This window comes from Diabrotica virgifera, chromosome 5 (assembly GCF_917563875.1).
Source record: "Diabrotica virgifera virgifera chromosome 5, PGI_DIABVI_V3a".
Taxonomy (NCBI): Eukaryota; Metazoa; Arthropoda; class Insecta; order Coleoptera; family Chrysomelidae; genus Diabrotica; species Diabrotica virgifera.
In genome coordinates this window covers 217,393,736-217,419,368 of record NC_065447.1, presented here as the reverse complement: position 1 = coordinate 217,419,368, position 25,633 = coordinate 217,393,736, and the positions used below count along the sequence as shown (strand labels likewise).

Sequence of the window (25,633 nt, the reverse complement as noted above, 5' to 3'; positions counted from 1 at the left end):
ATTGGTTCTGTGATTTTTGTATTTTATATAGAAATTATATAAAATATTATTTGTTACATATTTATTTACAAGGCAGTTGAATTAGATTATTTGTATAATATTCACTTCATTTTGGTCCCTATTTTGAAAACCCTTAGTAAGAAATTTTATTAGAAATTTTGATTTCTAATGGCCGGAGCGAATTTACCTGTGACCCTTTTCTGTTGGGTATTAAAATCTGACCGCCGGAGCGAACTAGTATATGCCCATTCTGGATTTATCTGGTTAATACAATGGTATGCTGTTAATAGGGCTTTTCATCGATTGTCATTTGTTTCGAGCTTCTGTCACGTGTCACATAATATTAATATATCTATGTCATACGTCTTTGGTTTGTATTATTGTATATAGTATATACCAATAACGTATGTCGTAGATATGTTACCGTTAAAACCCGATTTCAGTTAAAACCCGAATTTACTAGGAAAAACTAGTTTTAACTATGCGCTTTAGACAATTCTAGTTTTAACTAGTCAAAACTAGATTTGACTGCTACATTCAGTTAAAACTAGAAATCCCAAACGAATTTCATTTAGAGTAGTTTATACTAATAGTTCAAAGTAGCTTTTTTGGAATTACTGGCGAATACCAGTTAAAATTGTTGCAGGAGACAAGTAGTATGTATTACGGCTTGTTCGGGGTTCGGGGTAGTGTTAATGACGAAGGCGGCGGGTCGGCAGCAATGTAGTGTGTGAAACGGTTGATTGTTTTGCATCGTTTTTATTGGTTATATTACACCACTGTGTAAACTGTGTATTATTCACCATTAGTGATAATATCCAAGAACAGATTGAGAGCAGAGATATAAGAACGTGAAAAGAACGTGTTTTGGAAATGATTTTACAAATGGAAGAGACAGAGAAGAAAGAAAGTCACCACAATGTTGTGACCAAAAGCATATATAATAAATTAATGGTCGAAGTAGGTACAAGATGCGGAACTGTCTGCCAAGAAAACACCATTACAAAATCGAAGACTAAAATGATTTAGAATAGATGAAGTTGGCGAAATAAATAAGTTAGCTTCTAAAATTGATCCCATCAAATATTATGTACCTATCGAAAATATTTTTGGCATAATTGAAGCAGCCCATGTTGCTATTTATCATGGAAATTGGAATAGGTTGAAGACTGAAACCGCCAGGAAATAGGCAAACATAACTTTTTATTGATATGATCAATAGATACTTTTATACCAATGTGTGCAACCAGACCTGTCAACGGAAGAAGAGTAAAAATATAAAAACGAAGAGAGGTCTTGTGTCCAAACCTATATTCATTCAGAAATGAATAGTCGCTGTCAGGTAGATTTGATCGATATGCAACCTAAAGCGCTTAGTTAAAACTAGTTTTTCCTAGTAAATTCGGGTTTTAACTGAAATCGGGTTTTAACTGAAATCGGGTTTTAACGGTAACAGATATATTAATATTACGTGACACATGACAGAAGCTCGAAACAAATGACGGTGAATGAAAAGCCCTATTAACCGTTTCTAATTTTTAGTAAAAATGAATATGATTTATATCGCTGTTAGTTATATCAAGTTCTTAATGTTTATATCTTTTGGACAATAATTCTGCAGTAGATTCTTAAGTGGGTAGGCGCAAAATTTGCTTGCAATGCTTTTTAAATGGATTTATTTTTTTCGAATCCTGAGAAAACTAATTAGTATTTTTGAAAAATTTAAATGCAGAATGAAAGATTACGTTATTACCGAGGGCCGAAAGTCCCTAAAAACCTCTATAATGTTTATAAATTACAAGGGCGAAAAAAAAGAGAAAATTTAGTGTAACTTTTAATTTTAAATATCTTATTCAAAAGAAACCTTTTATTTACTCTAAGGGACTTTCGGTCCTCGGTAATAATGCAATCTTTCAATCTGCGTTTAAATTTATCAAAAAATATTTATTAAAACACTGAAAACGTTTGTTTTCTATACTTCCACAAAATTCCACAATTCCACAAAAAATCCACAATTTTGTGGAAGTATATAGACCTGGATCCCGCGTAAGAAAAAAAAGTTGATTAATAGCAAGCTGAAAATTTGTTAATAGCTTAACGGTGTTTAGTCGGACAAACTTTGATGCACGGGAACACTGGAACAGGGGAAGTTTTAACTGTGGAGCATGATAAACGTGTCGTCCTCACAAGTTTATGATTGTGAAAAATAACAAGTTGTTTTTAAGTTTATTCGATAGCCAACGTTATGTAATATATGAGAAAATGTTTGTCCGACAAAAATGTTAAGCATTTTAACGAGTCCGACACGTAGAACATGTCACATCACCGGAATTATGTTGGTGATGAATAGCAGTCTGATTTTTGGATGAGAGTTTAATGAAAGGTTAAAAAAGCAATTGGAAGTTATGTCCGACAAAATTAATGGGAAGTTTTTGTAGTCGGACATTCTAAACAGGTAAGATATACACAAAAATGCTGATGATAAATAGCTTTCCGACAAAGATGAAATTTAATTAAGTAAATTATTCCTTACCAAGAATGACTGTTGTCGGAAAAAAATAAGGGGTAGATTTTGTAGTCGGACAATTTAAAAAAATAATTTTTGAAATTTCAATAAGGGGTGATCATTCTATGTCAAAAGTACCTGCAGTCAATTACAATCGATATCTTTCGATTTATCTCAACATCATTTAGATACCTCACTGTAATACATTTATAGTAGATCAGGCAAAGTATATTATGGATTGAGTGGTCTAGCTATCTTTGTCTGCCACATGCGCGGGATCGCTTGGTTAAAAGAGATAGATAGACCACCTATCGACTTTTTGCACTGTATTCCCTGTCTACCCTTATGTCTATGAATACATTTCCATTTAAGAAAACTGTCACTTTTGACAATAATTCATAATAAATTGCAATCGTAACTTCAAATTTAAACTAATCGATTTATTTTGGCAGCAAATTATTTCTAGCCATGTGCCATATTACATTAATATATTTCATTTGTAGAAAGTTGAGAAAAATTACGTTAAACAATTTTAATAATAATTTATTTAGGTACCCTTTTTCAATCAAGCAAAGCATTACAGCACGAAGAATGATATTCAATAGAATTTTCACAATTATCTGGCAACTGAACCTCATTGAATTGATGACCAAGCATTTTACGAACTTTGTAAAATGTTCGAAAATTACTCAAAAATGTTCCGTTGAATGGTTTCACTTTTGATTTGGCGACTTAAAATTTAAACTGTTGACACTCAAAAATAGACACAAAAACACTCCATAGTTAATATAAATTTTAATTTCCAACACACGTGGCAAACAGAAACTCAGAGACCATGTACTTTCAAATACTACTTTGTATAGCACAAAGTGTCACACTGACAAATGCAGCCTTCTATTATAATACATACTTCTAAGCAAAATGTGTCATATTTACGTCTATTCTTATAAGCACCGGAGTTTTACACTCTTCACATTTTTCAATGTCGTTTACAGGGTTAAGATTTAAGTATGGAAAAAAGTGTATACAACGTTTTTTGTAGGAAATTTTCCGTACTTTCTGATGCGCCTAATTAGAAAACCCTAAGAGATTGCTTTCACATGTTCTTTGACATTTTTTATTATCATTTTGAGAATATCTAGAACAAACTCCACCCAAAAAAATAATTGTTTTGCTATATATACATGCATTGATACTTACCTCACTGTTTTTGGAGTGTGCATGTATATATATGCACATGCAAATATGTGAATATAAATAATAATATACAGCTAAAATAGCTTTATCAATATGTGACTAAATAAGTCATTCTGAAAAAATGTTTTTTATTTATTTCCTTCGATTTGCCCAAACTTTTTGTCCGACATATAACTTTTTGCGTTACAAAATATAATTTTTACATAAACAAATCAAAATTAGCTTGCTATTTATCACCAACATTTTTGTCTATATCTTACATGTTTAGAATGTCCGACTAGGAAAATTTCCCATTAATTTTGTCCGACAGAACTTCCAATTGCTTTTTTAACCTTTCATTAAACTCTCATGCAAAAATCAGACTGCTATTCATCACCAACATAATTCCTGTGATGTGACATGTTCTACGTGTCGGACTCGTTAAAATGCCCAACCTTTTTGTCGGACAAACATTTTTTCATATATTATATAACGTTGGCTATTGAATAAACTTAAAAACAACTTGCTATTTTTCACCATCATAAACTTGTCAGGACGACACGTTTATCATGGTCCACCGTTAAAACTTCCCCTGTTCCAGTATTCCCATGCATCAATGTTTGTCCGACTAGACACCGTTAAGCTATTAACAAATTTTCAGCTTGCTATTAATCAACTTTTTTTTCTTACGCGGGATCCAGGTCTAATAGAAAACAAACGTTTTCAGTGTTTTATTGTAAGATAAAATGAACTTCCATCAAGTAACAGTCGAATCCATCAAATATTTATTAGTTTCTACAGGATTCGAAAAAATGAATGCATTTTGCATTGTAAGCAAATTTTGCGCCTATGCTCTTAATAAAGAAAAGAAAGCAAATAAAATTTAAACCCAACTTTGTTATTTATATCAAAGTTTAAAATGTTTTGCTTTGTCCATTTGTCATTGGCTATATCTAGAATAACTCGGATAAATGCAGAAGTTATCAATCTCCTCTGCCTTTTATCCAGCCAATTTGAATAGTACTCAAAGTATCCGGGTAAAAATAGTTTTACTAAATTTCGGGGTTTACCCGTAACATATGCAGAGAACATGGATAATAAAAAAGGAATAAACTATTTAGAAATTTCTAAAATTAAATATAATAAAAATATCTAATACAGATTAAAGTTGTTCCTAAATCCTACATAGAATAGTCACATAAAATTTACATATACAGGGTGTTTCATTAATAATTGTCCATATAGTAACTGGAGAAACCTTAGCACAAAATACGAAGATTTAACCTCAAACACTTGTGGTTCCTTACTGAGTTACAGGGTGTTTTATCTAAAAATTTAAAAACTATTTTTGCCCGGCATTTTAAAACTGTTCAACGCATCCTTTTCATACTTGGCAGAAAGTGCGACTACTATACACCCTACTAAATTATGATAAACAAAGGTTTGTAGCTACTACCAGAGGCGTAAGGCAGGGGATAGTAAATGGTTGACCCTTCTCAAATTCTACGCCACTGGAGTAATTACTATTTTAGTGCCATTTTTAGATTCTCCAATACTTTCTACGTTAATAATATACTCCACATTGGTAACGATAAAGTCATTAGTTTTCGAGATATTTGAAGTTAAATAAGAAACGGCACAGTTATTTTGATTAATTTATGGTATGATTCATATTATTAAAATTTAAAAATTATTTGTACCCAGTACTTTAAAACTATTTGGCGTATCCTTATCATACGTAAGGTACTGTACACCCTACTAAATTAAGATAAATAAACGTTTCTAGCTACTACCAGAGGCATACGACAGGGGATAGTGGCTGGTTGACCCTTCCCAATTTCTACGCCACTGACGAAATTGCTATTTTAGTGTATTTTTTTGATTTTTCAATACATTTTATGTAAATAATATACTCTTCATTCGGAACGATAAAATTATTAGTTTTCGAGATATTTGAATTTAAAAATGAAGTGACACAATCAAAATAACAGTGTCGTTTCATTTTTAACTTCAAGGATCTCGAAAACTAATGACTTTATCGTTACGAATGAAGAGTATATTATTTTCATAGAAAGTATTGGAGAATCCAAAAATAGAACTAAAATAGCAATTCCGCCAGTGGCGTAGAATTAGGAAAGGGTCAACCATTCACTTTCCCCCGTCGTACGCCTCTGGTAATAGACAGAAACGTCTGTTTAACATAATTTAGTAGTTTGTACAGTATCTATACTTCCTGCCAAGTATGAAAAGGATACGTCGAATAGTTTTAAAATGCTGAGCAAAAATAATTTTTAAATTTTTAGATAAAACGCCCTGTAACTCAGTAAGGAACCACATTTTATTTAAGTGTTTTAGGTTAAATCTTCGTATTTTGTGCTAAGGTTTCTCCAGTTACTATATGGACAATTATTAATGAAACACCCTGTATACTATGCTCTATTTTTAAACCAGGAGTAATTCAAATTTACCGCGCCGTAATGCTTGTTTGTAACTGGTCCAACCTCAGGGAAGTTTACTCCATTGTTATGAAATTTTGAAACTCGAAATTTATGAAATTTTGATACAATTGGCAATTCACAGGTTAATTAAGTTATATTGGCGATTTTTTGCGATTTCTGTGTTATTAATTAAAATTTTCAGATTTTTAGTCTGCTTTTATATAAAAACCAGTTGTTTCTAGAACTCAGCGACGTATTAGTATAATATAATATTTATGGATTACCATCGAAAGCCGACATGATCAACCAAAAAAGAAGATGTATTTGGTGATTGTTCTAATGACTTTCTTAAGGTGTGAATCTGTCTTTTTAGTTTACTCCTCCTGGTTTAAAATCAAAGCATAAAATAGCATTAGTCTAAGAAACTAAGAAGAACTACAACTATCACAAAGTGAATAATTTTACAGTGATAAATGTAAATCACATTTTAAGCATAATTAATAATAATTATTATACCCATATTCTATTCAACATAACTTTCGACAATTGGATTATCATCTTATTATCTGATTATTCTAAAACATAGTTCAAAATAAGCAAATGATTAATTAATAGATAAATAAAAAACTAATCAAAATGGTAAACCTAAAGGGCCCCATTCACATTGAGATCAGTATCAATACATGTACTGCGACAAGTTGCGATACACATACTCTATTTGTATGAGATTTGTATTTATTTCACGACAGTGATATAAACGGCGATAGTGTTGTAAACGACGAAGATAGAGAGTTGTGATATTGAGACAGCCAAATGCTCTAGGAGATTTGTATGTATCGATACCAATCTCAATGTGAATGGGGGCCTTTACTTATCAATCGATGTTGGTCTGAATTTCTTGGGCTGAAAGTATTAACACATAAATTATGCTGTTATTAATACCTTTTAACAAGCAATGTTTCTCTTCTGATGCTGTTCTTACCTCTTTGTAGTGTTCTTTGGTAGTTCTGTGGTGAATTCTTAACCACCCTTAATATCCACCTCCTCCTCTATCTGTTCTCCTTCGTAAGGATGTAGTGGCGTCATGTAAGTCGTTTGACTATTTCTCTCCTGTGCGTGTTGTTTTGCTTCGGAGAACGAGTAACCAGTCATGTCCCTTATTTGGTCCGACCATCGTAATGGAGATCTTCCTCTGGATCTTCTGCCCTCTACGTTGCCTTCAACTATCATTCGTTCCATGCCTTCCCTTCTTCTAGTTATATGTCCAAAATATCTCAGTATATTTTGGTTGATAGTAGTGCTGAGTCTAGTTTTTATGTTAAGTTCGGCTAATATTGAATTATTTGTGCGATGTGCGGTCCATGGTATGCGCAACATTCTCCGGTAGACCCACATTTCAAATGCCATTATACGTTTTGAATCTGCTTTTTTGATGGTCCAAGTCTCTGAAGCGTAGGCGGCGATAGGAAATATTAACGCTCGAACAAGGCGTAATTTTGTGTTTTTTGTAATGTCAGTATTCTTCCATATTTTTGTGAGTTTGGCTGTTGCCAATCTGGCCATTATGATGCGCCTACGGATCTCGTCTTCGCATCCTCCACTGTTAGTAATAACGGAGCCTAAGTAATTAAATTGTCTGACCACTTTGTAACCTGCCAAGTCTCTTATCTTCGGTTGGTTGTTTCTGATTCTATCGATGATCATTACTTTGGATTTCTGTATATTTATTTTCAAACCATATTCTGTACTCACCGTTCCTAGCCTATTCATAATTTCTTCCAGTTCTTCTGGTGAAGACGCCAATATAACGGTGTCATCAGCATAACGTAGGTTTTTTATTTTTCTTCCTCCTATTGTTGCTCCAACTTGCCATTCCTCAAAAACTTGACGCATAATGTGTTCACTATATATATTGTATAGTATGGGGGATATTATACATCCCTGCCGCACTCCAGATTTTAATTTGAAGTTTTTCGAAACCACATTATTAACTCTTACATTAGCAGTGTTATTTACATAAAGTGCTTGTAATAGATACATTAGATGTTCTGGCGTACCCATTTCTCTAAGTATATGCCACATTTTATCCCATTTTACGTTATCGAAGGCTTGGAGTAGTCAACAAAGCACAAATATGTTTCTATGTTAAACTCTCGAGATTTTTCGATAATTTGACGAATATTAAGAATGTGTTCTCTTCTCTACCTGGGACGAATCCGCATTGTTCTTGTGGATTTTGCGGTAAGAGAATGGATTTTAATCTTTCAATGATTATTGTTAGAAGTACTTTGCTCGTGTGAGATATCAACGCTACTGTACGGTAATTACTGCAATCTGTCGGAGAACCTTTTTTGTATATGGGAATAAACGTGAGTTTACAGTCATTTGGCCACATTCCGGTATTCCAGATCTCATTGCAAATTCTAAGCATTACTTCCGTCCCTAATTCTCCCATTTCTTCAGCTGTTATTCCATCCTCTCCTTGTGCTTTTCTACATTTTAGCTTTTTCATTGCCGACTAAATTTCAGATTACAATATTTGAGGTTCTTTTTCATAACTTCTTTTCTCTGTATTATGGTCTGGGTCGTTGTTACAGAATAGTATTTCACAATATTGTTTCCACACCTCTGCGATACCGTCTGGGTTTGTTATGGTATTTCCACTATTATCTTTGATGATCTGTGTCTGTGGTTTGAATTCTCTCGCTAGATATTTGACTTTTTAGAAAAGTTGTCTAGATTCGTGGCGGTCAGCATGTTCCTCTAGTTGTTCACATATGCTTTTTATATAAATATTTTTGTCCCTTCTGTACAAGTGTTTTATAGTTGTATTTATGGTACTTATCTCTATTTCTTTTTGTATTGAATTTGACGTGCTGTTTCTAAGTTTTCGTCTTTCTTCTACAAAGTTGAGAGTTTCTTCAGTCATCCAATGTTTTTTCCTATCTATTTTTTCTTTGGAATTTGTGTTGTTGACGGCTTCGGTGATCAACTTCTTTGTGTATTCCCACGTTTTGTCAGGGTCTCCGGTAGTCACTGGTAGGTCAGCTTTGGCTAGTGCCTCTCTAAACTTTTCCGGGTGTTTTATAACCAATTTTTGTCTTTTTTGCAATTGTTTTACTATGCAAATTAATGCGAAATTCTGCTTGTAGCATTTTATGGTCTGAACCACAGTCTGCAGCTGGTTTTGTCTTCACATTGGTTACCCTTAATATAACATAAATAAATATAAACTAGTGATTTTACCTGTCACCGTGTAAAATCTACAAATAGTAAAATGTATCTAAAATATACTTACCACTATTCATTCTTTGTCCAATTGCTATTTTATCACCTGTTCTTAAGCAAACAGATTTGCCTCTTTCTACTTTTGTGCCATTAACATAAGTACCATTTTTACTTAAGTCTTGCAGATACGCATATGTTGAGCATGGCTTCTTGAAGATAAGAAAATGCTCTTTGCTAATAGTGCCTATCAGAGTATTTTGACTAAAGTTGCTTTCTGTAACAATTATATCACAACTAAGTGATCTTCCCAATTTGAAAGAGTCCTTGTTGATAGCTGAAAACAAAACAGTTTTATGAATGATGATATCTCAAAAACTGAATGCACAGCAAACTGAAAAATACATTGAAATTCATGAATGAAATTTAAATTTCAGTCTAAAGTAATTATGAAAAAAAAAAGGAGTAGTAGTAATCTTTATTTAGAAACTTGTACATACAGAGCGAAATACATGTTAAAAAAGAAATCCTGTTGCATATTTGAATTCATAAAATCTATTACCTTATATGGTTCTATCTGCAATAGTAATATATGTATGTATAACTATTTTATACTGAATTAAATTTTTCATCACTCTGTCATGGGGCAATTTATTGAAGAATCTGATGCAAGATTATTTGACACCTTTTTCTACCACAGTCAATCTATGAATGGGGTAGATATACTTAATCTCCGAGTGACCAAAGGGGTGTTAAAAGAAAAGAATGTAATATTAACGGGAGAAGAACTATGATGTGGCAGTTAATAGAATTGTATGAATCCTATTCCAATTTGTGGGACTGCAAATTGGAATAGGAAATTGGATTGCAAATTTTATTGAATTCAGCAAATATTGAAGATCAGTGGCTGATATTCAAGAAAAGTTTTTATAATATTCTGGATCTATCCGTTCCAGTTCTTCCAAAAATGCTTCCATTATATTATTTTTGATCTTCTTTTAATCCAATCCCTCACCAAATATCTATGAGTCCTTCTATTTCTAGTAAGGGACTTAATAACAAGGTAATAACCGTAATAACACCAGGCAGCAGCTTTTCTTATATCCGTTTTAGTTGCCATCTTGAAAATCACTTCACATCATCATCATCATCATCTTCATGGTGCTACAGCCCTTAGAGGGCCTCGACGTTCTCAAGCGTTCTACGCCATTCTGTTCTGTCCCTTGCCTACACTTTCCAGTTGCCGACTCCGATCTTCTCGGCATCTTGTGTTACCCCGTCCATCCACCTCAACTTTGGTCTACCCCGTCTTCTCATTCCCACGGGTTGAGCTGTTAGATTTTATCATGTTCGATTCAGGGGCTCGGGCTACATGTCCTGCCCACTGCAGGCGATTTCGCTTAATTATACTGATAATATCTTTTCCACCAAACGTTTGCTTGTAGATATTCTGCAATTCAAAGTTATATCTACGCCTCCATATTCCGTTCTCACAAACCGCTCCGAATATCTTGCGTAGTACCTTTCTTTCAAAAATTGATAGAGCAGATTCATCTGTTTTAGTTAACGTCCATGCCTCTGAACCATATGTGAGAACGGGGACTATCAATGTTCTATACAACCTTATACGAGTTTTTTGAGACAGACGTTTGTTAGATAAGTACTTTGATAGACCATGATAACACCTGTTTGCAATTATTATTCGCCTTTTTATTTCCTCAGATGTGTCATTATTGGGGTTAACCGATGTCCCTAGATATATGAACTCTTTGACTGCTTCGAAGTTTTGGTCATTGATGATTAGATCTGCATCAACATTTCCAGCTCTTGTGTTGTTTTATTTTGATTTATATGTAACCCCATTAGTTCTGCTGCTGCTAATAGATCGGTTAGGATTTCCGCAGTTCTCGCCCTGGTTCTTGTTATAATGTCCACGTCATCTGCATATGCAAGAATTTGGACTGATCTATTAAATATTGTTCCTCTGCTATCTAAATTAGCGTCTCGTACAACTTTTTCTAAGGCTACATTAAAAAGCTGACACGCCAATGCATCTCCCTGCCTTAACCCCTTATGTATTTCGAATGGGGTTGACGAGTCGTTTTTGAATTTTTACTGCTGATAGCATCTTCGCCATTGTCACTTTTATCATATGAGTTTTTTTTGGAATTCCCAACTCATTCATAGCATTGTAAAGACTTGGTCTTAAGACACTGTCATATGCCGCTTTAAATCGACAAAAATATGGTACATATCTATGTTAAACTCTTGCGCTTTTTCGAGGATCTGTCGTAGTGTAAAGATCTGGTTAATGGTTGAACGTCCGCGCCTGAATCCTGCCTGATATTCTCCTAGAAACGTTTCGGTATAGGGCTTCAATCTCTCGTGTAAAATGTTTGACAATATCTTGTATGCTGTATTTAGGAGAGTTATTCCGCGGTAATTATTGCATTCCAGTTGGTTTCCCTTTTTGTGTAACGGGCATATTAAGCCTTAACTCCATTCTTCAGGCATTTGCTCCTCAGACCAAATTTTACAAACTTCACAACCTACAATAATTTAACAGTGAAAGAACTGTTCCAATTGCGTAAATAAAAACTGATTAATCTCCTATTATTTACCCATAATGATATTCTTTTTCTCATGAGCATCTTTCAGTGCGTCACAGTTTTTCGATTTCTTTCTAACGCATTAAATTGTATGTGACAGAAAAAAGGCACGTCTGTGATTAGAGACATATATAACATTTATTCTAGTTGTTGATAGATGGCGCTATAATCGGAAAAAAAAATTATTTACGAATTATATAATATATCTACGAATATAATCTGTACAATTTATAAGACTATACAAATCAAAGAAAATACCATTTTATAAATGCAATAAACACAATTGATTTGTTTTTATGCCAAATTTCAAATAAAATGTGACAACTGTCAGATTTAACTAAAATGTCATGTTAGAATAAATGTTATAAATGTGTATTATCACGGACTTACCTTTTTTTCTATCATTTGTGACGCACTGAAAAATGCTCATGAAAAGGACTTTAGTTTACTAAATAAATTTCTCATGAGACAAAAATCTCAAGAGATTTTAGTCTCCTTGTGGACATTCACCTTTACAATATTACAAAATATTTCATAGAAAGAAATGCTTAATTTGACTGTTCAGCAAAGGAATCTCTGTTCAATTACTATGGTTATGAACTCGATTCCTGGGGGCTAACCGAAAACTGCCCCCAATTCAAAAGAATCAGAAATAGACGGAATAGAAATCTATACACATGATGAAATCGAATCAAGCCTAGCTGAGGTAAAAAGAACAACCAAAACTCTAAAGAACAAAAAACCAGAAGGCCCCAGCCGAATACCAAATAAATTGATAAAAAACTGATAGGAAAAGCTATTCTGCATCATACACAAAATGTTTGAGAGAGCATTGAATGGAGAAGACTTACTAGCAGATACACTAGATGTCCCATGAAATTCCTATTGAACTATAACACCTCTATAATGAGGCATATTTGGTTATAACGAGGAAAAATGAAATCAAAGAATTTGTTTCTTTACCTGTTTTTAGGGCAGTAATGGCTATAAATACCCGTCCCCAACTGCCTGTATATAAAAATGCAAAAACATATGTGTTATTATCGAGGCCGAGGCCAGTGCTGTAATAAATCCCACCGTCTGTAATAAATTTATTGTTTATCTATCAACCGATATTGAATATAGTAGGAAACTTACAATTTACGATGGCGAAGTGTCATTCTCTTACCATCGACACCTAATAAACTACGTAAGAGGCATCAAAACATTTCAATATTATTGTTGTCTGATATAACGAGATCTGCTTATAACGAGGTAATTAGTCTGCCATTTCAGTTCTCGTTATAGAGGGAGTCTACTGTATAAGAAAGGAAATAGAAGAAAGTGTGAAAGCTATCTAGGAATCAGCACTATATTGTCTATACACAGACTGTATGGAAAGACCATAAAGGAAAAATTAGAAATATATATACAGGATAAAATCGGAGAAGACCAGGCAGGTTTCACAGTGGGGAAAGAACACTAAGATTAAATTACCCTGGTCGAACAACTAATAGAAAAAAAATGGCCAAAAATAGATCCGTCCATCTGGCTTTTGTATATCTTAAGAAGGCATATGACTCGATACCTAGAACCAAGCTATGGGAAGCAATGGAAGACATCGAAATTCCATGAATATTAATAAAAGCAGTAAAAGCACTTTACAAGAAAACAAAGTAGCTATCAAAACGGACAATAGAATATGCAGTCCATTTAAGACAACAAAGGGTTTACTACAGGGCTGCTCCACATCCCCTATCCTGATCAAAATAGTCCTGGAAAAATTCCTAAAACCGTGGAAAAGGAAGTCCAAAGGAATGGGTACAACAGTAAGGAACAAATATCTACACTAGGTTCGCTTTCAAGAGGCAGTAGAAATAAACAAACCAAGACACGTTAAATGTCACTAGGAGCACAACCGAATCATAATTTACAATGTATATACATTGTAAATCCCAAATCATGATTTCCAAAGTTTAATGTGTCTTTGTTTGTTTATTTCTACTGCATCTTGAAAGCGAACCTAGTGTATATACCTTAAGTTTTGCTGACAACCAAAATAGTGATCACCGAAGACGAAGATGACCTCAGTTTTATGATGAAAAAACTATAGTCTGTCTACCGAAAAGACAGAGTAATAAAAACGCATGATATGCACGTGATTGTTGAAAAGTAACAGGTGAAGAGTCGAATTACCTACTTCGCAGAAGTTGTATTGGTCAGTTATCAGCATTTTATACAAGGGGGTGCATTAAGGTATTTCGAATAAATATTGTGATTTGTATTGTGTTATTGTGTTAATTATATTTATGTTTTAGGTCCGATTTCACCAACAACAAATAAATCACTGAATAGTTATTCGTTGAATAAAATTTATGTTTATATTTTTATTTTGTTAATATAATTTTGATAATTTAAACTTATACTGACGAATTTACTTTCGTATAGATATTTGCAGCGAGATTAACTTGCCAATTTATTCAAAGATTAAATATTTATTCGATAAATAAATAAAAAGTCTTAATTGACGACTTGACATTAGTAAAATGGAGAAATGTCAGTTTATTGGTCGAATAACTTTCTTCATTGAATAAACGTACTATTTGTCGTTGGTAAAACCGGTCATAAGACTTATATTGTGTATTATACAGTTTTGTATTTTGTAAAGAAATTAGGTAAGAATATTAATACAGATATTAACTATGGGATCCGAAATAAGCACCCCCAGAAAACTCAAAAATTGTCTACCATAAGGCTCGGTACTTGCACCATTGCTTTTTAGCCTTTACATCGCAGACATGTTGACAACAACATCATCCAAGTTCGGCTATGCTAATGACTGGGCTTTATTAACACAAACAAAATCGCTAGAAGGCGCTGAAGGAATACTGACTGAAGACCTAGCGGTTATGGGAGACTTCGCCCCAATGCCTCTAAAACCGAAGTAACCTGCTTTCACCTAAACAAGAGTCTGGAGTCAAGAACACTTAAAGTTCCTTTGAAAACACGCGACCCAACCACAATAAACATCCAAAACACCTAGCCATGGTTTTGGACAGAATATTAAGCTTTAGAGAACATTTAAATACAGTTGCTGAGAAGCTAAAAACAAAAAATAGCATCATTCAGAAATTGTGAGGCACAACATGGGTATATCAGCATCCACATTCAGGTCTTAAAGCATAGCTCTTGTTTACTCTGTAGCTCAATATTGTGCACCAATATGGATTAACATTGCTCACGTTCAAAAGATTGATGTCCAGCTCAATAACACTGTGGCAATGATCGCTGGAGTTATCAAATCTGCACCAACCCATTGGCTACCAATGCTGAGCGACATTATATCACCACCCTTTCGCCAATTCAATCTGCTGACTAAAGAATGTAACAATATCCCTAGCAACACAGCGCTGTCGATTTATAACTATTTAAAAGATGAACATAAAGTCGACTGCGCTCCAGAAAATCCAGAAAATACAAACCGCAGATGATGCAACTCAACCGTAAACCTCAACATGATCACCAGATGAATCCATGAATGGTCGGATGCTCAACCAAATACTGTAGTTATACCTTGCATCCCAGAGACACCTCCCGAATTTGACCTACCACGTAAGACCTGGGCCACACCTACACATTTAAATTTACATGTGTATAATGTCCACATTGCCTAAAGTTAGTTTATAGTATTTTGACTTCCAGTTCTCCTTATTTGATAAAGCCACATCAAATTTTCATTTTTTACTTTTTAAGGAATTTCTAATATTTTTGTATTGCATTAAACATTTTTTAGTTAGGTGTAATGTCAGATTGAGGAAGAAGTTATATTTTAAAACTGTATTTTCTACTTCTATGCCAAATGTTAGAAATTGTTTAAAATTAACACTATATAATATTTTACGTACAGTAAAGCTTGCGTTATTTACATTTTAGCGGCATCTCAAGCTTTTATAATGCTCCCAATTCATCCTTTTGAATTGTACTTTTTTCTTCATTATTATGTAGGTACATAAATATTTTTATAAAATAATCGTTTATTTCAATTTTTGTCTGTCAAAAAACTGTTTATTTTATTTTTCTGGTACTCCACTGGTTTAAATTCCGAAGTGGTGGTTCCAACAAGCAGCCAAACAGTGGCCAAACCGTCAGGAACTACAGCGAAAAGTCAACCAGCACGAGTAGAGAGGATAGCTCTGATAACTGTATTATTGTTCTCTCACTCACCAGCTGTTTGCCACGAATTCTGACTGTTTGACTGAAGTTTTACTGTTTGTAGGCATAGACCTGAATATTTTATGAGTTCACATGGTATTCATGTGATTACTCCGTCTTTTGGATAGACGGAGTATAGAACAGGAATATAATAAAGAATGGGGTGGAAATAAACCTAAAGAAAACTGAATACCTAACAACGGAGAATACAGAAATAAAAGAGATGGAAATAGACAAAGGTAAACAAATCAGAGGAAGAGACAAGTACAAGTATTTAGGTTTCATAATATCAACCAAAGGAAGAACACAAGAAGATATAAAAAATAGACTAGGAAAACAAGAGACTGCATACAGAAATTGAGCCTGATAGTGTGGGATAAAAACATCAGTATAAAAACAAAAAGAAGAATATATAAAACCATGACAAGAAGATTGTAGGTGTGAAAATTGGACAATAAATAAGAAAACCAAAAACAAAATAAGAGGAACAGAGATGGAATTCCTAAGGAGAAGCTGCAGAATAACAAAAAGAGATAGAATAAGTAATATAGAGATTAAGAAAAGAATAGGAATGAACTCAGATATAATAGACTACATAGAAGAGAAGAGACCAACCTAAATCTTTCAGAGATAAAGTGGACGAAGTAATGGAAAGAAGAAATGTGGAGGAAGGGGACTAGCAAAACAGAAAGAACTGGAGAGGACAGTTGAGTGAAGGAATACAGTGTAAACTGTGGATTTCCTTAGTATACATGGACGGCGTTATGCATAACTCGACCAAGCGCCATTTCTTTAATATCGAGATAACAGCGGATTCTGGTGACACATAGCTAAAACTATCTTAAAAAAAGTCCCTGTTATTGTCACGTTAACGGTTACTAAGAAAAACAAAATTAAACCAAGCGACATTAATCCACTTACCATTAAGCGACCATTAAGCAACCAAGAAATGAAAAACTTTGAAGCCATTTATCTCAAAACTATGTTTTGGCGCTTGGTCGAGTTATGCATAATGCTGTCCACATAATATATATGAACTTCCTAGAGTGTGAATAAGGATCTAGAAAAGCTCACTGTTAACTCTCAGAATTCTTTACATAAAGATGTATGTTTATCTATACTAAATTTACAATCAAGATGCAGTAGAAATAAACAAACCAAGACACGTTAAATACTACTAGAAGCACTCCCAAATCATGATTTCCAAAGTCTATAAATTGTAAATCATGATTCGGGAGTGCTCCTAATAGGATTTAATGTGTCTTGGTTTGTTTATTTCTACTGCATCTTGATTGTAAATTTAGTATAGATGATTGTTCAACCTTAATTACCTAAATTTCAATAATGATGAATGTTTCTACATAGAATTCTACTGATTGGTTATTTTGTAAATTGTTTAATTTACATTAAAACAAAGTTTTGAAGAAAACTTGGCAATTGCACTAGGAAAATTGCAGTAATTTACAATAACTAAATACCTACATAATTTTAATAAAGTACTAATGACATTGTTTTAAATCATATCTAGGTATAATAGTTCCTCCGGTTCCTCGTCTTAAATAACTTCACAATTATGCTGATAATCTACTATTCTTTGTTTTGATAAAATATCTAATCAGCATTTTTATTCAAATAGGTAAATTATTTGAAGAAAGTTCTGGCTTAGGTCACTTTAGGTTATGATTTAAAAATACGTTAAAATAAGAATAAAACATTTGCCATAATCATTTCACGTAAAATTGAATAACTTATTTTTTGTTATTTCAAATGTTTTTAACGAAAAAACTTACCAACTGATTTTAAGGTAGGAATGCAGGATATAAGTCTTCCCCATTTATTAGAATCTTGAGAATTTGAAGCAACATTCTCCATCGTTTTTAAAATGGTAATTGTTACACCTTTCCGATAGTTTTTTCTTGATAATTAAGTCTGAAAAAGCCTACAAAATTTGGTAATAAAACAATCAAAATTCAAGATGAACGCACGTTACTTTGTTATTCCCTCCAATTTCCAAATTTGATTGGTCGACAGTTTTCAAGGTCGTAGTAAAGAAGATTGTTGTGGCCTTTATCTAGGTAGACAGATCTAACAATTGAATTTTTCCAGAGTGAGCTTTGGCTTTGATTTTATCATAGTCAGGTAGATTTTGTAAAGTGAAGCTGCACAGGTGTTCATGCAGTATGATCTTTAAATAGAAACTACAATTTTTTTTGCCTCACAAAATGAAAATTTGACAATAACTTGGGCGTAAATACCTTTGGCCATATCATTGGTTGGGAATAAAATAAAATTATTTCTTATTTTTTCATAGCATTTTGTCAATATTTTTGTATTCTAATATATAGGGTGAGGCAGATAACTGGCCTATTAGAAATATCTCGAGAAATAAAGGCAACAGAATCATGAAAATTGGATTGAAGCGGTTTTCAAGGATGATCTATTAAATGAAAATATTTTCATCTCTTTTCAATTTCCGGTTATACCGGAAGTTGCTTATAACTTCGTTTTTTTAAATGGGACACCCTGTATATTTTTAAATTATTGGATTCTCCTCAATATCTTCTTTCTTAAAATATGAGGTTTTGTAATATTATACAGGGTATTTTAAAAGATATTTACGTTTTTTTATTAATTTCGTAGCAATATTCACACCCTGTAGAATTGTAATAGATATTGACATTAAAAACTCTACTTACGTTCAAGTGATTTTTAATATAGTCTACTATTGTTAAGAATCATTCGTATAGCGAATTTTGAAATTTTAGTATACAGAGTTGGTCAAAACTCGGAATGAATATTTTCTGAGTTTTCTTAAATGGAACACCCTGTATTTTAGTATTGTAATGAAATGATATTTTATGATACTTTTTTATTTTACAAGTATTCCCTATACCTAATTGCTTTAATTTGTGAGTTAATGGTGATTCAAGCTAAACATTAATTGCAACAAAAAATACGTAAAATTTTATTAGGTTGGCCGTGAAAAAATTCAGTAACAAATAATTTTTCAGAAATAAATACATATTAATCCAGACTGATCATTAAAATTACCAATAATGGTTTAGCAAATACCTACGTAGTTAAGATTGTTGGTGCGATTAACAATTAAGCACAATTTAAAGCAGTTAGGTATAGGGAATGCTTAAGAAATAAAAAAGTACCATAAAATATCATGTCATTACAATACTAAAATACAGGGTGTTCCATTTAAGAAAACTCAGAAAATACTCATTCCCAGTTTCGACCAACCCTGTATACTGAAATTAAAAATTTAGCTATACTAATGATTCTTAACAATAGTAGACTATATTAAAAATCATTTGAACGTAAGTAGAGTTTTAGATGTCAAGCTACTACAATTCTACAAGGTGTGAATGTTGCTACGAAATTAATAAAAAAACGTAATTATCTTTTAAAATACCCTGTATAACATTACAAAACCTCATATTTTAAGAAAGAAGACATCGAAGAGAATCCAAAAATCTAAAAATATACAGGGTGTCCCATTTAAAAAAACGAAGTTATAAGCAACTTCCGGTATAACCGGAAGTAGCAAATAGATGAAAATATTTTCATTAAATAGATGACTCTTCAAAACCTTTCAATTCAAATTTTCATTATTCTGTTGCCTTTAGTTCTCGAGATATTTCTAATAGGCCCTTTATTTGCCTCACCTTGTATAATATAGTCCATAATGTGGTGAGATCGCTCCGGTCTGAAAAACATTTCTAATTCGGTTTCTCTGCGGATTCATATTAAAAAATGTCCCCTTTAAACAAATCTGAAGGGTGCCGGACGGAATTTTTAGGCAGAAATTTTTCAAACAATTTTTTTAAACAAATACATAAGATCACCTTTTATTGCTCCAAAATATATATTTTTAGGTTTTTTGGGTCATTCTAAACAAGAAAGATATCTTGTGATTTTTCTCAAAAATTGACAGTTTTCGAGTTATAGGCGATTTAAAATCTAAAAAATGAGAAAATACGCATTTTCGAGGCTTAAAAACTCATATTTAAATTAGTATTTTTAAGGGTGTCAATAACTTGGATTAAAGTTTAAATATTCCTTTTCAAGATTCCGAAGAGTGATCGGGCCTAACTTCAATTTAGACCGTAGTTTTTTAATTGTTAATTATACGTGTCCATCCGGTTTTTTTGCCGGTGCGGCGCGCAATATTTTCAAAAATCTCCTATTTCTAAAATGCGAAAATACGCATTTTCGAGGCTTAAAAACTCATATTTAAATTAGTATTTTTAAGGGTGCCAATAACTTGCATTAAAGTTTAAATATTTCTTTTCAAGATTCCGAAGAGTGATCGGGTCTAACTTCAATTTAGACCGTAGTTTTTTAATTGTTAATTATGCGTGTCCATCCGGTTTTCTTGCCGGTGCGGCGCGCACTATTTTCCAAAATCTCCTATTTTCTTCCAAAAAATATTTTTTCTAGATTCTTTGGGACATTCTAAATAAAATAAGTTTCTTGAAATTTTTCTCAAAAGTTAATAGTTTTAAAGTTATAAGCGATTTAAAATCCGAAAAATGACAAAAAACACATTTTCGCATTTTAAATCGCTTATAACTTTAAAACTAGTAACTTGAGTAACTTTTGAGAAAATGTCAAGAAACTTATTTTATTTAGAATGTCCCAAAGAATCGAGAAAAAATATTTTTAGGAGGAAAATAGGAGATTTTTGAAATAGAGCGCGCCGCACCGGCCAAAAAATCGGATGGACATGCATAATTAACAATTAAAAAACTACGGTCTAAATTGAAGTTAGACCCGATCACTCTTCGGAATCTTGAAAAGGAATATTTAAACTTTATCCAAGTTATTGGCACCCTTAAAAATACTAATTTAAATATGAGTTTTTAAGCCTCGAAAATGCATATTTTCGCATTTTTTAGATTTTAAATCGCCTATAACTCGAAAACTGTCAATTTTTGAGAAAAATCACAAGATACCTTTCTTGTTTAAAATGACCCAAAAAACCTAAAACTATATTTTTTGGAGCAATAAAAGGTGATCTTATGTATTTGTTTAAAAAATTGTTTAAACAATTTCTGCCCAAAAATTCCGCCCGGCACCCTTCGGATTTGTTTAAAGGGAACATTTTTGAATATGAATCCGCGGAGAAACCGAATTAGAAATGTTTTTCAGACGGGAGCGGTCTCACCACATGGACTAAATATAATTTGATGAATATATGTATATTATGTATTATTTTATAATTATAATGAATTATTCTCTGAATAAACACTATAACGCAAAATATAAAATATTTTTGAAAATTTTGTGCAAAACCGAAGAACAATGAAAAATTTCCACAGTAGGTTTGCGCAAAATTTGCCTGCAATACATTGATTTTTTTCAAATCCTGAGAAAACTAAATAGTATTTTTGAAAAATTTAAACCGCAGAATGAAAGATTACATTACTACCGAGGGCCGAAAGTCCCTGAAAACATGGGATATAAAAATTTTTAAGGGTGAGAAATTTGACCTCGGACTTCCGGTTTTAGAATTGTAATCGGAAGTACTGTTTTAAAGTCGCCGAAATAGTACAAGCGATATATTATTTGACGCGCCTCGGCTAGCAAGACGAGAACAAATATATACTTCCTGTTTCGTACCTGTCTGTCCGCTAAATATAACTAATCCGTTATTAAAATAAATAAAATGAGAAATGAAAGGTCGAATAAAAACTTATAACCCAAGGATGGTATCAAGATGAGAAATTTGATCTCGGACTTCCGGTTTTAGAGTTGCAACCGGAAGTATTGTTTTAAAGTCGCTGAAATAGTACAAGCAATATATTATTCTACGCACCTTAGCAAGACTAAAACAATTATATATAAAAATATGAGGGGGGGCTGCTGTGAAGCGGAAAGTAGCAGACTGACATGGTAGTGTGTGCGCGTGAGCATTGCAAAGGAATAGCGTAGTTTATGTGTCGCGAGGCCTAAAAATGTCTTAAAAAAAGTGTAAAAACGAGGTGGACTCCTTTTGCTATATTTGTGATGAATTCGTTAAAGTGGGACCCAAAAAATTTTGTTTGAGAGCTCTACAATTCAGGAGCGTAAAAAAGTTCGAGCGAATGCCAAGACCACCGGATAATAAGTTTAATGAGTCATACACTCAAAATATTTTTAAAAATTATACACCGGAGAATACATAACAAACTTGAGCAGGACATAAGCGACACGCAATTTGGATTTAGAAATGCAATGGGAACGAGGGAAGCCCTGTTCGCTGTAAATGTACTTGTGCAAAGGTGCATGGATGTTAATCAGCCAGTATATACCTATGTGTTTCTTGGATTACAACAAAACCTTCGATAAGGTCAGACATAACCGCCTTATCGAATTACTTGAAAAGAAAAACTTAGATATGAGGGACATCAGGATCATTAGTGCTATCTATTATAATCAGATCGCTGTGATAAAAGAGAACAACGCCTTTTCAAATGAAATATAGATTGAGAGGGGCGTCAGACAGGGCTGTGTCCTGTCTCCTACTCTGTTCAATTTGTATTCAGATGAAATAATCCAGGAAGCACTAGAAGACCTAACCACGGGAATAAAAGTAAATGGCCGACCAATCAATAATATACGGTTTGCCGACGACACTATTTTATTAGCCGAATGTCTTGAGGATTTACAACAAATAATGGTCGACAGAGTGGTAGAAGTCAGCCAAGAAAACGGACTGTCCCTAAACACAAAAAAGACACAATTTATGGTAATCATTAAAGCTCAACAGCGCCAAGAAAGCATAACAATACATGGAGAACAAATTAAAAAGGTTGAAAAATACAAATATTTGGGTACAATAAAATTAATGAAACTAATGAGTACACAGAAGAGATTAAAGCAATAATAGGACAGGCAAGAAATGCTTTCAACAAACCGAAAAAAGTACTCTGTAGCAGGGACATTACAATTTCTTTAAAGATAAGACTTCTGAGATGCTACGTGTTCTCCGTATTATTCTATGAGTTGGAGGCTTGGACATTAAAGAAGGATGTTTCGGACAGATTAGAAGCCTTCGAGTTATGGGCCTACATGAAGAATATTAAGAATAAGTTGGGTGGATAGAGTCACGAATATCGAGGTGTTGAGAAGAATGGGAAAAGATAAAGAGTTTTAAATACAATTAAAGTCAGAAAACTGCAATATCTGGGACATATTATGATCGAGGGGCGAGCGTTATAACCCAGGCAACCAAACGACGTTTTTATAACGTAGATAATACGTCATAAACATGACCAATCGACGTGTTTTTATGACGTAGTACCGACGTTGAAAATCACGTGTATTTGTCTCATCGATTTGACGTCAAAAAGGTGACGACTTTTATACGTCGGTAAAATCACGTCTTTAATACTTTCAAAAAGTGACCTCTTTCAAATGTGTCAAAATAGGTAGTATAAAAAATAGGTAACATGAAACCCGTTCTAAGTCCCATGTGTCGAAGATATTATACTACAATTTGTTTAAGATCGCTTGTGCATTAGAAGCAATCTGACAATGATTCTGCATGATTGTACCAACCCTCGCATTATAGAATTTTCACTACATATTTATATAAGTATACCTACCTTACTGTGTCAAAACTGAAACAACATATATAAACTAATAAATAATTTATTAACAAATTATTCAGCATACTTAATGCCTTAATTTAACGCTGTCCATTAAATCAAAAAGAATCATGAACAACTCATTTTGGAATACCTGTATACAGTAGTACATGAGCGTCATTTTTCGTTGCCATCTCATAGCTAAATCTTGTAGACTGCTGAAGCAATCTTAGAAGGCTAAACATTAATTTAATTAAACTCGATAACACATAATTATTAGTTCATTAACAGAAAATAAACATAACCTCAAATAGTTGTCAAGAAGCATATTGCATTAAACTAACTCACGGGGCAAAAACTAATACAAATCTCTTAATTAACACGTTTCTTCAACTAAATATCTAAATGAAAAGTCTTATTTTATTACACAAGACACAAACCACGTACACAATAAATGAGAAATTTCTAATGAACATTATTTAACGAAATTGTTTGGAGTGATACAAACCTCCCAATTTTGTGACGTCAGACTTAAACTGTCTGAAATGTATCTACGTATTTAAAATCATTTACAAAAGACGTATATATGACGTAATTTTTAAACACGTGTATATATTCAACCAAAACTGACGTTTCCTCGACGTTATATGACGTCAATTGGTTGCCTGGGAACTTGTTACAATTAATAATACAAGGAAGAATACAGGGTAGAAGGAGTCGCGGAACGACGCATCTCCTGGTTAAACAATTTGAGAGCTTGGTTTAATTGCACTTTTGCTGATCTCTTTAGAGCAGCGGTATCGAAAGTGAGAATTGCCGTGATGGTTGCCAACCTTCTTAGAGAAGATGGCACATGAAGAAGAAGAAAAAAGTTCTTCTTCACAATCGAAATAGATTTCCATCTCTTCCTCTGGATAATTCTATAATGCTCAAAGAAAATTACGAGAGCCGAGAGCGTTAAAATGGTGCTTTAAGTTTTAAAATATGAAGAGTAGGTATGCCTGGCCAGTGATAGGTTTCAAAATGGTTGGTTTTCTGGTGGGAATGCATTAATATCCGTGTTGAATGAAGCAGTTCATAAAAGCTCTTCTTTAAGATTCTGAAGCCTTTCAATAGGTTTGTTCTAGCAAACAGTCAAACTAGTTAAAAACCGTCAACAAACAGTTGGTCAGTGAGAAATCATAATACAGTCACCAGTGCTATCCTCTCCACTATTCGCTGATGGTTTCAACCGTTTGAAACTGATGCTAGAACAAACCTATTATTTAACATAAGTTTTCCCGAAACTGTCAGAGGAAGACAATTACAAAAAACTTTATTTCTAATATGCTTGATCCCTTCAAATTCATGGGTTGCGGGATGTCTTAAAGTACACATGCTACGTGCTCACTTGGATCAATTATTTAAAGACAACTTGGTGCATATTCAGAAGACCATGGGGAATGCTTTCACCAAGATATAATGAACTTCAAACATCGGTACCAAGGACAATATAATGGTGACTACGCTTGGAGCGCATACGACAGTCCTTGTTTACACAAAAGAAATACCAAAGCTGTTCATTTTTAAATTTTTTTTGTATTTGGTATATGCCGTCTTTTATAACTAAAGTTAATAAAAAATACAGTGATGAGCGCGCTAATAACTGGCAAAATAACACAAAAAACATATTAAGTTGTGAGATAAAAAGAGATTAGAAATTTAGTGATAGAAATCTATAAATTTACATATCGATTATTTTCCACCCATAGACGTATCAGAGGAGTATGTTAACTACAACTGTCACAGTGGTATATAGTTGCCAAACTCGTCCCACACGTCTAAAGGTGGGAAACAATCAATATAATGTACATTTATAGGTTTTTATCGCTAAATTTCCCACCTCTACAAGTATTTATCTCTTTTATC

The 25,633-nt window shown here is 33.2% G+C and overlaps 1 protein-coding gene across 1 annotated transcript in view; it reads right to left on the bottom strand.

Annotated features, from left to right (window-relative positions):
* The window catches only part of LOC126884638 (ovarian-specific serine/threonine-protein kinase Lok-like), a 42,167-nt gene extending 23,658 nt beyond the window's left edge, over nt 1-18,509 (bottom strand). Inside the window, exons 1-2 of the mRNA XM_050650702.1 lie at nt 17,936-18,509; nt 9,419-9,682 (exon numbers count right to left, since the gene is read on the bottom strand). Coding sequence (XP_050506659.1) covers nt 9,419-9,682; nt 17,936-18,017 — 346 coding nt within the window. The 5' untranslated portion in view covers nt 18,018-18,509. The remainder of the gene's footprint in view (nt 1-9,418; nt 9,683-17,935) is intronic.
* Between the last annotated feature and the right edge of the window lie 7,124 nt (nt 18,510-25,633).